A 12,282-nucleotide genomic window follows, 5' to 3' on the forward strand; every position below is an offset into this window, starting at 1 on the left:
AGAACTAAACCGCTCCAATGTTATAGACATTTCTAAAACATTAAGTCAAAAAGAAATAGCCGTACTCAGCAAGGGCTTAAACTTTTGCCCCACGAACAACACAATAAATGAATTCGAGCTTCACAAGGACCTCTCAGAATTCTCCCGACGAATGCGTATCCGACACTTTTTTGCAGACACACCAGACACCGGGACGACACCACTTAGAGCCCAATCCACTTGGACTCCCGAACCAGAACAAGCCATAGAACTTGACATATACCTTAAAACTATCACTAAAGAAATTATAAGCCAATCCAAGACATCTAAGCGACCTAAAAACATAACTGCGTCGGAGAGTCATATCATTTCAAATCTGAGCTGCCGGAATGACATTGTTATTAAGGAAGCAGATAAGGGTGGAAGTATAGTTATTTGGCCAATAGAAAAATACAAGCACGAGGCTTACAGACAACTAAACAACCCAGAACATTACCGCAAACTAGATAACGATCCGACATTGTCCTATACAGTGACAATTACCAACAGGCTGAAATCACTTTTGGCTGATGAATTGATAACACCATCAGAATACAAATTTCTTAAACCAAGCAACAAAACTGCCGGACGTTTTTACCTCCTTCCGAAAATTCATAAAATTCCATCCGCTGAACTATACACTGCTATTATCCCAGGCCGTCCGATAGTATCAAACAACAACACCCCGACAGAGAACATCTCCACATTCCTTAACCACTACCTTGGTAACTTGCCGAAAACACTTCCGTCATTTGTACAAGATACGCCCCACCTGCTGAGAATTATAGAAGACATTAATACTAAAGGCACACTACCCCACAACACAATTCTCGCAACACTAGACGTCACGGCGCTGTACACCAACATTCCAATCCCTGATGGTTTATCTTCGATAAAACAAACGCTGTCTAAACACAGTGCACAACACTCTACTGAAGTTTACCTGTCTCTCCTTGAATTAGTTCTCACACATAACTACTTCGAATTTGAAGAGAGTTACTACCTACAGATACATGGTACAAGCATGGGTACGCCTTTTGCACCAACCTACGCGAACATATTTATGGGGATTCTAGAAACAGATTTCCTATCGCGCTGCACTACCAAGCCCCACACATACCTACGATACATAGACGACATACTCATAATCTGGGGACAGGGCCAAGACAGTCTAGATAAATATGTATCCTTTCTAAATTCTGTTCACCCAACAATAAAATTCACATCAGAATCCTCAACTGAGCGCATAAACTTTCTGGACACAACAATATACATTGACAATGGTGAACTAAAGACAACGCTGTATAGGAAACCTTTCGACAAACAACAGTACCTAGAATATACCAGCCACCATCCCAGACATTGCAAACAAGGCATCTTTAAAGGCCAAGCCACACGACTACGTCGCATTTGCGTTGAAAACCAAGACTACATAGATAGACTCGATCACCTTAAAGAAACGCTATCAAACAGGAACCACCCAAACAGTGACCTTCAAACAGCTTACATCGCTGCAACCAAACTTGATCGAGCCGAGGTCCTCAAGCCCCGCCCGAAGATCACAAGAACAACAACGCCTCTTCTTACTACTAAATTCTCAAACGCACTCCCAAACGTGAATAACATCCTAAGCAAATACTACCCGATTCTCACCAGCAACCAGAAACTTAAGAAGATTTTTCCCGACCCTCCCAGAGTAGCCTACAGACGCAACACTAATTTTAAAGATGTTCTTGTGCACGCCAAACTACAGAAAAAGAAGAAGTTGGGAACCAATCCCTGTGGTCGCCCCAGGTGCTCTACATGCAAACACATTCAATCCACTACTACAGTAAAAAGTACAGCGTCGAATTACACACACAAAGTAACTTCGGCTTTCACCTGCACATCAAGCAATGTAGTCTACTGTCTAGAATGCGCCGCTTGTAGCAAACAATACATAGGTGAGACCGGACAACAAATCAATACAAGACTCAATGGTCACCGCGCGGACACAAAACACAATTTACCCAAAGCAGTAGCCAGCCACTTTAATGAACATGGACATATGTTTGACAAAGCAAGGCTCTATATACTACAAACAAATTTCCGTTCCCCTCGCGAAAGGAAGTACACGGAATCATACCTCATACACAAGTTTAATTGCCTACACCCGACAGGAATTAATTTGGCACGCGGCAACTTAGAATCTTTAAAAGCTGTAACTTAAATCTGAAACTCTCATATCATCAACCAATACACAAAACACATTAGGCCACCAGCCAACTTTTATTCTTAACCTCACCTACTCTTTCATTTCGGAGGAAACAAAGGGGGAGAGGGGGAGAGGGGAAGAAAGGAAAAAGAGAAAAAAAAATTTCCTGCCTACTACTCAATTTAATGTACTCTTTCAGGATTTTACGTCTATACCAAGTGTACGATCCCCTTCTTCCATGTACACTTGCCCGCGCCCGCTTCTGCACGCGTCGCCCTCCTGTTTGCTATACCGATTTCGCCCCCCCCTTCCCCCTCACCCCTTTTTTAGTCTTTTTTTTGAAACCCCCTCGACAACACATTCCGAAGTCAATATGCCTTTTTCGGCGCCTCAACCATCGCCTTCTGGATGCCGCCGTAACGACACCTACGTTAAGCGCGTGGGGCAGTGCCCCTTGAAAGACCATGCCGCTGCCTTTCAATCACCCCACACATTGCACCGCAGACTCCCCGTCGCCACCTTAACTATTTCAAAATTACTCGACCTATTGCTTGACCGGCCGTTCTAATGCCTCAAAAACATGCCGCCAACGAGTCCCCCGGATTACCTCCTAACCTTTCGCATTCCCAACACGCTCCCAAGCCCCCGTATTTCTTAAAGATTTCATTTTTCTCTTTATTTTTCTTTCACCCCCCCTTTGTTGTGTCTTGGTACGGCCCTGGCACCCCCCTGCTTTTTTTTTTCCCCCTTTTTTCTGCTTCTATTTCTTTTCTTTCCTCCCCGCGTGCCCACTCTCACGCTCTTGTCCCTTCGTCTTGAGAATGAGGCTCACAGACGTCGGACGACAGCGCCTGTTCCCTCTTGTAATCTCTCTCTTTAAAACCAGCCGCCAGCGACAACACCCGCACGTGACGTCACTGCACTAACCCTTTAAAACTAACACGCCGAGGATGACGAGGCCGCCTTTGACGAAGATAGGTCCACCTATCGAAACGTTGGCCAGCCTGTCTGAGGTACTTCAACCCTGTTTAAAAAAGTTTATACCATAGCGCCATAGTTGTAATCCTCCGTAGTGAGTTCCCGGCTCGCGTATTCGGTGGCTCTCTTGTAAATATTTCTCCGCTTACCGAGTACAAGTCCAAGATTGGTTCCGCCGGCTTCAATATGAACTTTGACAGGCGCGATCGGGTATATCAGAAGATAACGGAAGCCTGATATATCAGATAGGTTCTTGTTGGCGTTGGAATATGGAATTCAGATATGGGTCAAATGTTAGTGCGGTGACATACGCAATAGAATATTCAGAAACGATGTATTTTGGTTCTCTTTGACGTAAGAAAAAGTGAGAGTTCCCTAAATTGAGTTGCGTGCCAGTATTGGTCATTCATTTCAAGACATGCTAAAGGGCTGAAGTTATGTGGCGAAATCGCGAGCAAATACCGCGGAGCCGTTAAAGTAATGTAAGCCCTTTGTCGGCTAACAGGCATTCAAACATTTTCTTTATGCTTCTTGAGAGGGTAGCTGTCGCATCACGCAGGTATAACGGCTTAGAGAGAAAGTCATTACCCCACCTGGCGTAATTGTTAATGTCCATGGCTCCTTCTTAGATGCGTTTAGGTATGCGATAGTTTTTCTGTGAGATAAGACTAATACTTAATATGGTTGCGCGAATTCTCTATGCGTCTGTTTGATTTTCTTCCTGTTTAATTCGTACTCACGGGTACAGCAGTATTGAGCCCTCACTCGTTTGTTTCTTGCATTGTGACTCCCTATTCAATTTTGCACTATCCTTCATAGCTGCACTAGTGTGTAGAATAAAACACCCTAGATGTCCTACGGAAATACATTTCACGTAATGTTTCTGCTTTTCACAATTTTTCATCATTACTGAGTATGAATAAGGTGACCAAAAACGTACCGTGAGATAGGTATCTAAAATTTCTGTAGGATGCTGTGAAGGAAATTCACACAAAGAATTAAAAGTGGTCATATTGCATGGGCATCATGTGGGAACAAATGCGCCTGTTTTTTTACCTTTCTGGCATTGACAATATCTTTCACCGAGCTCTAGTTCAAAATCGCTAGTTAAAAAAATAAGAGTGCCTGCCAGCACAGGTTAAAATAAATCTTCACAACATAATGAAAGCGTGGCGAAAAAGCCATAATTTACATTTATTTGAATGGGCTACAATGTTCACGTAGGATAATATCAATATGGTGACGTGGACCCAGAAGAGGTTTTGCTGGCTTGCGCGAGCGCCTGCTCCCGGTACACAGGTGCCGTAGTACGGGAGGAACCTAGCAGATAACCATCCTATTCAAACGAGATTTGCGAGCATGAGCTTTACACAGATGGTTCAGCAAGCTAGCTTTGTTGCAATCCTATTAAAATTGCGCAGAAAAGCAATGCTCGCGTGGGGTACAGTATTGGTCGTGGTGTTCACGAAGGGTAAAATACACGTAAAATAAATTATTCGCCATCATTTATCATCGATCTATGTTACTGTTTTTCATTGAGACAGTTCCATTCGAGAACATGAATAATCTCTATAAAACAATTTCTTCGCCAAAAAAATAAATTACATAGATTTCCTTACGTTGTTCTTGTTACTATAACAATGCACATAAAGTGAACACATCCTGTGAAAGGAGGCCATAACTGATAATGACCTTCTGCATGACAAGCACCTTCTGCAAATAAAATGAAAGGACAAAATAACAAGGCAATTGCGTATAAGGTTGTCATATATACGTATGGCTTGTTTACGAGAAGATTGTTTTTACGCGTGCTCACCAACATAATTTTTTTGTATATAATACTGCAACACGTGGTTACCTTACTATTGCCTCCGCAAGATATTCTTAAATTTTCTTGACTACGTTAGAGGATCATCCCTGCAAATGGCTCCTTCTCGGTTTTCCTAGATATAAAAATGAGAACACTTCTACAGTGGCGTTGCGACAAGTGAGATGGTTTTGCATAGCAGTACGGTTGTGCATTCATTACAAAGACGGCGCCGAATAAAACAACACACGAAGAAGGCAGACACAAGACAAGCATGTAGGCGCCTACACGCTTGTCTCGTATCTCCCTTCTTCGTTTGTTGTTTTATTCGGCGCCGTCTGTAATCATGCTTAACCTACTAGCCCACCAGCACATGCTCAGTGCATCTATTGTACACGTTCTTTTGCATTTCTTTCCGTTTTTTAGCAATTCATGGTTTTGGATTTAAATCAAAACAAGGTAGAATTTGGGAGACTGTAGAGAAAGTGAGTACATTAAGATTTCTTAATTCATTCAATGAAATAATAACTGATTGGAGCATTTCGCGCGAAAAGAAGTAAATTGTTGATGCACTTTTCTGTACCCAACAGGCTCCTGGGGCTCTGAATAGTGTGTTGATCAGTGCATGAGACAAATATCGAGGAACATATTTGATATCATTTCGCCTATTCTGAGGAGTTTAACGATGTCAATATGGAGAAGATCAATCCAGATAGTTTATGTACATGTGGTCATTTTGAACAGCCCACAAAAAAATTAGCGCTGCTTGATTTCTGTAACAAAGCAGGTTTCCGCGGAATTAGCGGCTGCTAAGTGCCTAAGGACAATTGCAAATTGTCACCAATACATTTGTAAAGATATAGCTTTCGTTGGCCTTGGAAGAAAATTATAAGGTTCCCGCCTGCATCACGGTCTTGAATTGTGAGGCTATGCACCGGATAAATGCAACTCAACCCATAGCTTCTAAACCTTCAGACGTCGTCAAGGTTATTAAATGCTGAAAAGAGCAAACGCACTATTTTTCATTCACGAATCTTTATCTACATATCTAAATCTATATATCTAAATCTATATATGTCTAAACAACTGAGCAATTTGAACGTATTGACAACAATAAATATCTGGAAGGTAAATTTGATAGTGACCTTTATTGGAAAGACCGAACCAACACCGTTTGTAGAGAGTTCTCCTTCAGCTGCTAAACTTTCTACGTGCACGATATACTTTGAATCAACTTTGCTAGGGTCATTGTATTTTAGCCCATTTTACCGCCACCTTAGCTATTGTCGCGAATGCTGAGGCCAAACATTCGGAACTTACCTAACACAGTCACTCATTTTAAAATAGTGGGCTGTGTGTATCATTACTTTACCACTCTGCACCATCAAGTAGCCCTGTCTTTTACAGACTACGTGTTGTGTCGTTTATAACTATCTTGAACTACAATGTCTCCTGCCTAGTAAGCAAGATAATAAACACAAAACACCTATGCCTGGTTACGCCTTCACTTTGGCATCGTTAAACACACGACATGCAAGCAACGGCAAGCTTTTCCTTGGTTCACCCCGAAACAGCCAGCTCATCCAACCAGCGCGTCGCACAGCACGCACCGGCCATCCTGTCAGCGCCATCCCGCATCGTGCCCACACTCCTACATTCCAGAAGTCATTTTTTTTTGTACACACAGCCGACGACTGGAATGACCTTACCTGCAGCTAAGCTCTAGTCCCAGAACCCGCTGATTTCAAGAATGCCATCGAAGAAGTTATGTACTGCTCATAATTCTACTCAACAATCATTGTTATCCGCCATTCATGCGCCCCCCTCCCCTTATGTAAAGCCTCGTCGCGGGACCCTTGAGGTACAAACAACATATAAATAAATAAATAAATAAATAAATAAATAAATAAATAAATAAATAAATAAATAAATAAATAAATAAATAAATAAATAAATCCTCATCTCCCTGTATATGCTTCAAGGTGTACGTAGAAAGGCTAACTGAATTTTCTGAAGCTAAGATGTGGAATGACTTAGCTCTTGAAATAAAACTTGCAACAAATTTCGACATAATATGTAAGCGCTACTTCCTTTTTACAGAAGCACTGTCTTAAGCTTTTTTTGATGTACGTTTCTTAGTGTGTGCTACCCATAGTCCTTCTGGGATAGCGAAGCTGTATGTAGCTAAGGTTGTGTGATTGATCAAATACTTCATTTGAAAACAAGGTACTGACGGGTGACCTTGTTGTTGGGCAGCGAGGAGCCCCTGGGCCCGGGCGGCTTCTTCAGCTCCCTTGATGACCTTGGCCTGCATGTCAGGGTCGGAGCTGAGTGTATTTTTCGTGTCCGTCAAGAAAAGCTGTCACCATCACTGGCTCATACCCCTGTAAGCTAGGAAAAAATGCAATGGCTCATAACGCGAGAAAGTTCATGGTACCTCACACTGCGTGCGTTACTTGCGATGACACTACCACTTTGGTCGTTGTCGGGGATATAAATGAGGACGTGGCGGGACCGAAAAGGGGGTGGTTTACGCGTTTCGCACTGCAGACATATCGCTGGCGATGCCACACCGATCCGGTCTAATCGACCAAGTAGTGGCCTACGTGCATCGATTTGACATTATCAGATACTGTGTTTGCAGTTGGAAGTGTGCCAATGTGAAGACGTTCATGGCCGTGCACTTTGCATTGGTTGACTATGATGACATTACCCCTGCGCTCATTTTGGAGACTTAAATGTAGACATTTTAAAACCAGAGAAGAAAGGCTTAACGTGGCTTATGACAGAAAAAATTTGGTTTGGAGTATCACACTAATCCCAGTCACTCAACTACTCTGCAACCGTCATTTCTATGTTTAACTTTGACCAATATTCTAGGAACCAAATCAATCAGTGCACACCACAATACTCACAAAGTTATCGTCACTGCGTTAGGAAATGCTGAAAATAAATGCGTGTACCCTTGTCTAGCCCTGTGGGATTTGCTACGGCTTCGCTGGTCATCCACCTTCACAGAGTGGAATTGTTGCTTAATAATTTTTTTTATCTGACGTGCGTGTTCTCTTATTATTGTAGATTACTGAGTGGTTCTTCATATGGGAAAACTAGCTTTTTACTAATCACTAGTTATGTATGGCACTTATCTGTATTTGTTATCAGTAGTTTTTAGTACGCGATTGCTAATCATTTTTGCTTTGGCCCAACCACTGAACCAATATAAATTTTTGTAGATCAAATGATGAAGTTCCCTTTTCGATTTGTTGATTGATTGAAATCTCTTGTGTAGCAAGTTTTTCCTCGGCCGAGAAAGTACGAATACCGAAAAGAAGAGTCAAAGAAAGATGGTCACATCAAATAGGAAAATGTCTAATATGTTATCAACTCAATTTAGTAGTAGTTAACCGCCTCAGATCGTGCATTTGTTGTAGAGAGGTAGGGTTTCTTGTGAAAACGCCGCTGTGGTTGGTCAGTTGGTTGGAGCATCGCACGTGTAATGCGAAGACGGGATGGTGCCCCACCTGCGGCAAGTTTTTTCATCCGTTTTCAATTTTATTAATTTACGATTTCTTTATTTCAGTTACTGAGTACAAGTAAATTCTCATGTGTTGTCCATGGTGTTTGTAGCTTCTCATTACAAGATTAATACTGATCCAGCTCATTGGTTAGCCCGTTTTCTTCGGGCTCATATATATATACATACATACATATATATATATATGTATATATATATATATATATATATATATATATATATATATATATATATATATATATATATATATATATATATATATATATATATATATATATATACGTGTGTGTCTGTGTGTGCGTGCGTGTGTGTGTGTGTGTGTGTATCCTTGTCTATGAATGTGCTCGCCGCAGACATTTGAAGTTTTGTCGAAAGAAGACATCGATTGACGCAACTGGGTCAACATGAGTGACATTCTCTGAGCAGATCATTGCTCGCAATTTGTCGTCTTTCTAGAATGAGAAGAATGTAAATATCCCATGTCTGTTATTCATTATGAAAGCTAACGTACATTTGAAAACAATTTTCTTCATCAAACCATCCATATATTTGCCAATAATGTGGTGGGGTTTGCTGCGATCTCTGTTGTGCTGTAGAGTTTCAGTGTAGTTCAGTGGTTCTGTCGGTCAGTCGTCTGGGTTTGACAGCTCTTGTAGTGGCGCCCAATTTGCGATCTTTCGGGATACCGCATTAGCGCGTTCATTACCATAGAGAGAGGCGTGTCCAGATGTCGAGACGATACGCACCTTGTATAACGCTGTCGGGTGCAATGATGTAAGGACGCGCTGTGCGTGCTTGTCATCATCCATTGTGTCAGTTCTGCAGGTGATCTGGTAATCCGTGACCGCTGTGTTGGGCCCATCCGCTGCCAGTATATTTCAAACGCGTACGTTGGCTAGGGTGATAGCAGCCTCTTCCGCCGTGCCACTTTGCACATAGTTGAGCGTGGCCGAAGCCCTCAGAGTGTCTCTACTACCCAGTTCGACTAGACACAGGGCACGTCTCTGTGGGTACCTAGCCACGTCAATGTATAGGACCGGTCTGTTCGAAGCGTCATCGCCAAAGAGTCAAGCTAGGGTTTGCGCTCTTGCCTGTCTACAACCTTTGTGTTGGTCAGGTTGCATATTCCAGGGAACTGGGGCCACGTAAATTTTGTTTCGAATACTAAGCGCGAAAAGTGTATGGTCTTTCTTTTGTGGTTTTCTCGGTGTTTTATCCTATAGCAGGGATAGATTGAGGCACCCCTGCATTTTTCGTTGGAGGCGTTGCAATTGGCTGTTAAGGTGACCCTCGACTAGTTTTCGGATGGTGCTGTGCACTCCGAGTCATAGTAGGAGGGGCGTGGACGCTTGTAGGTGTAGTCCCAGTGCTGGCTATAGTGCATTTAGTGCTGGCTATAGTGCATATAGTGCGGGTGTGCATATTGTGCTTCTCGGTCTGAGTCACGTTATGATAAGGGCGGTGGTAGATTGATCTGCTAATTTTTAGGGCTTGCACGATTCCATGTACATCTTCTTCTTGGGGTCCTTGAGGGTGGTTTGTAATGCTCTTCATGATGTGCGTTACTTGGGTGGTTTGTTGGCGTAGTAGTAGTAGTAATAAGTAGGGTGTGCGTGTCCTTGCCATTGTATTGTGCGTAAAGGCCAAGTGCATGACGGGACCACCGCTTTTTTTCAATATCATCAGGGTTTGAGCCACCTAAGGCTTTCGCCCTAGATGGAGTAACTAATGCGCACGTCTAAATAATATACCAAAGTGTGGCGCTGATACGAGGTACTGGAGTGAAGGTATACGCCTGGTGTTTAAAATGACGGCTTTAATTTTCTTTTCAACATATAGCTTAGACCTTGTGCAGCGCACAAAGTGCGCGCACTCAACAATTACTGTTTTTAAACACACAAATGGATAAAAAAGTGTCCCACATAGGAGTCGCAAAAGTGAAAAAAAAAACAAAGTGAAAAATGCCAAACGCTACGAAGCCATTAGCAAGCTTTGCATTGGAGACTGAGAGTTCGAGGCGAATAGCTATCAAGCCGCCCCGGAGAACACTTCCAAGGGCCTGATTAGGAATATTTCCAAGAGCGAGAGCCCGGCAGACATCATCGCTGATCTAGTAACGCAGCGCAAGCCCGGAGTGCTGCACGCGAAACGCATGAGCAACACGGACAACATAATCGTTTTGTTCGACGGATTCCACGTACCGAGATATGTATATTAAGGACCTATGCTCGTCAGATGCTCCCTCTACAGGAAGCAGATTGACGTGTGCTACGAGTGCGGAAGGCTGCGACACCGCGCCGACGTCTGCCCCAATCTCAGCGACAAGATTTGCCGTGGATGCGGACGAAAGTATCCATCGCCTGACCATCGATGCGAGCCGCGGTGTCGACTGTGCGGCAAGGGACACTTCACGGGAGGCCGCAGTTGCAAGGCGAGATACAAGACCCCATACATAGTTAAGCGTCGCCAAATAGAGCGAAAAAGACAAGAAGAGGAAGAAGCAGGCACAGCGTATGGCAGCGGTTACAACAGCTGCAGCGACTGTAATGGCAACGCCGGCTACTACCTCAATTTTGCAGTGATAGACCGTCATTCAGTCCCCGACAATCGAAGAGGACGCTCAACTAGCCGCGGCGGGAAGGGCGGTGCGGGAAAATCCCGATCCCCATCCCACTCTCGCAATCGAACACAGAGGCCGAGAAGCACGTCGATGACGCGCGGTGGCGGCGGTCCGGGCACCGCAGCTGTGGGCTACATCAACCAACAAAGTCAGCAGCAGCAGCCATAGCAGCAACAAGGTCACAGGAGCACTGGGCAACAGGTGAGCTGGGCGGCTGTCGCCGCTTCTCCCGGCGGCGGAGGCGCTTCGGCGGGCCGCTCTGGTGGGCCTACCGTCGGCGGCGACGGTGGGAACGAGCTTGAGCGAGCGATAGAACGAGTCCTAAAAGAACGTTTAGAACCATTAGAATCAATAATTGCCGAGCTTAAACGTGAAAATGCGCTCCTTAGAGAGGAAAATATCAAATTGAAAGGTGAGGCTCCACAACCGCAGCAACCATCGCAACGTCAAACGACGATGCCGCCGTCCTCGGCGCCTCGATCACCGACTCCATCACGGCCTGAGCCGGCCGGGAAGGACACGGACAACGAGGGCAGCTCGAGGGAGACGGCGGATGAACGCGATGATCGTCCCGTTACCGCGAAAAGGATCGCACTAAATCCCGCAAGGCCCGAGAGCAAACAGGGTGCGGCCGTTATGAGAAACTACAGAAACGTGTAGACAACATCGAGAAGAGCCTCGAGGAACGTTTTACAAAACAGACGGCTCATATGAACGAAATGTTCAGTAACGCGCTAGCTAAGCTCTCTGAACAAATAACACAAATGTTCGCCGCGCACTTGGCGCGCATAGACGACATTGAAGCGAGGCTATCGCCAGCTGCAGGCAGACCAATCAGAACAATGAGCAAGCCGTACGCTAGACAGCAACAACACAATCAGCAGCAGCAAAACACGCTTACCGACGTAGAGACGCAACCGCAGGTGCAACCGCAGCAGCAACCAAGTCGCCTCGATGGTGACGGGTTAAATTAAACGTAGGCATCACCATGGCTACACACGCAACGAAGCACACAAACACTGGGAAACAACAATACACAATCTGGCAGTGGAACAGCCGGGGCTACAGGAGGAAGCGGGGTAATCTCCAGCAATTCATACGCAGCCGCGAGACGAAACTGGACGTGATCC

The 12,282-nt window shown here is 44.3% G+C and overlaps 1 protein-coding gene across 3 annotated transcripts in view; it reads left to right on the plus strand.

Annotated features, from left to right (window-relative positions):
• LOC135905269 (uncharacterized) overlaps positions 1-12,282 on the plus strand; it is a 94,003-nt gene that overhangs the window by 35,477 nt on the left and 46,244 nt on the right. For 2 of the 3 annotated variants that reach the window (XM_065436287.1, XM_070522775.1), the window contains exon 3: positions 5,424-5,482. In XM_065436287.1, the coding sequence (XP_065292359.1) occupies positions 5,424-5,482 (59 nt within the window). The remainder of the gene's footprint in view (positions 1-5,423; positions 5,483-12,282) is intronic. The other variant, XM_070522776.1, reaches the window with a different exon arrangement.

The sequence above is a fragment of the Dermacentor albipictus genome, chromosome 8, assembly GCF_038994185.2.
Source record: "Dermacentor albipictus isolate Rhodes 1998 colony chromosome 8, USDA_Dalb.pri_finalv2, whole genome shotgun sequence".
NCBI classification, from domain to species: domain Eukaryota; kingdom Metazoa; phylum Arthropoda; class Arachnida; order Ixodida; family Ixodidae; genus Dermacentor; species Dermacentor albipictus.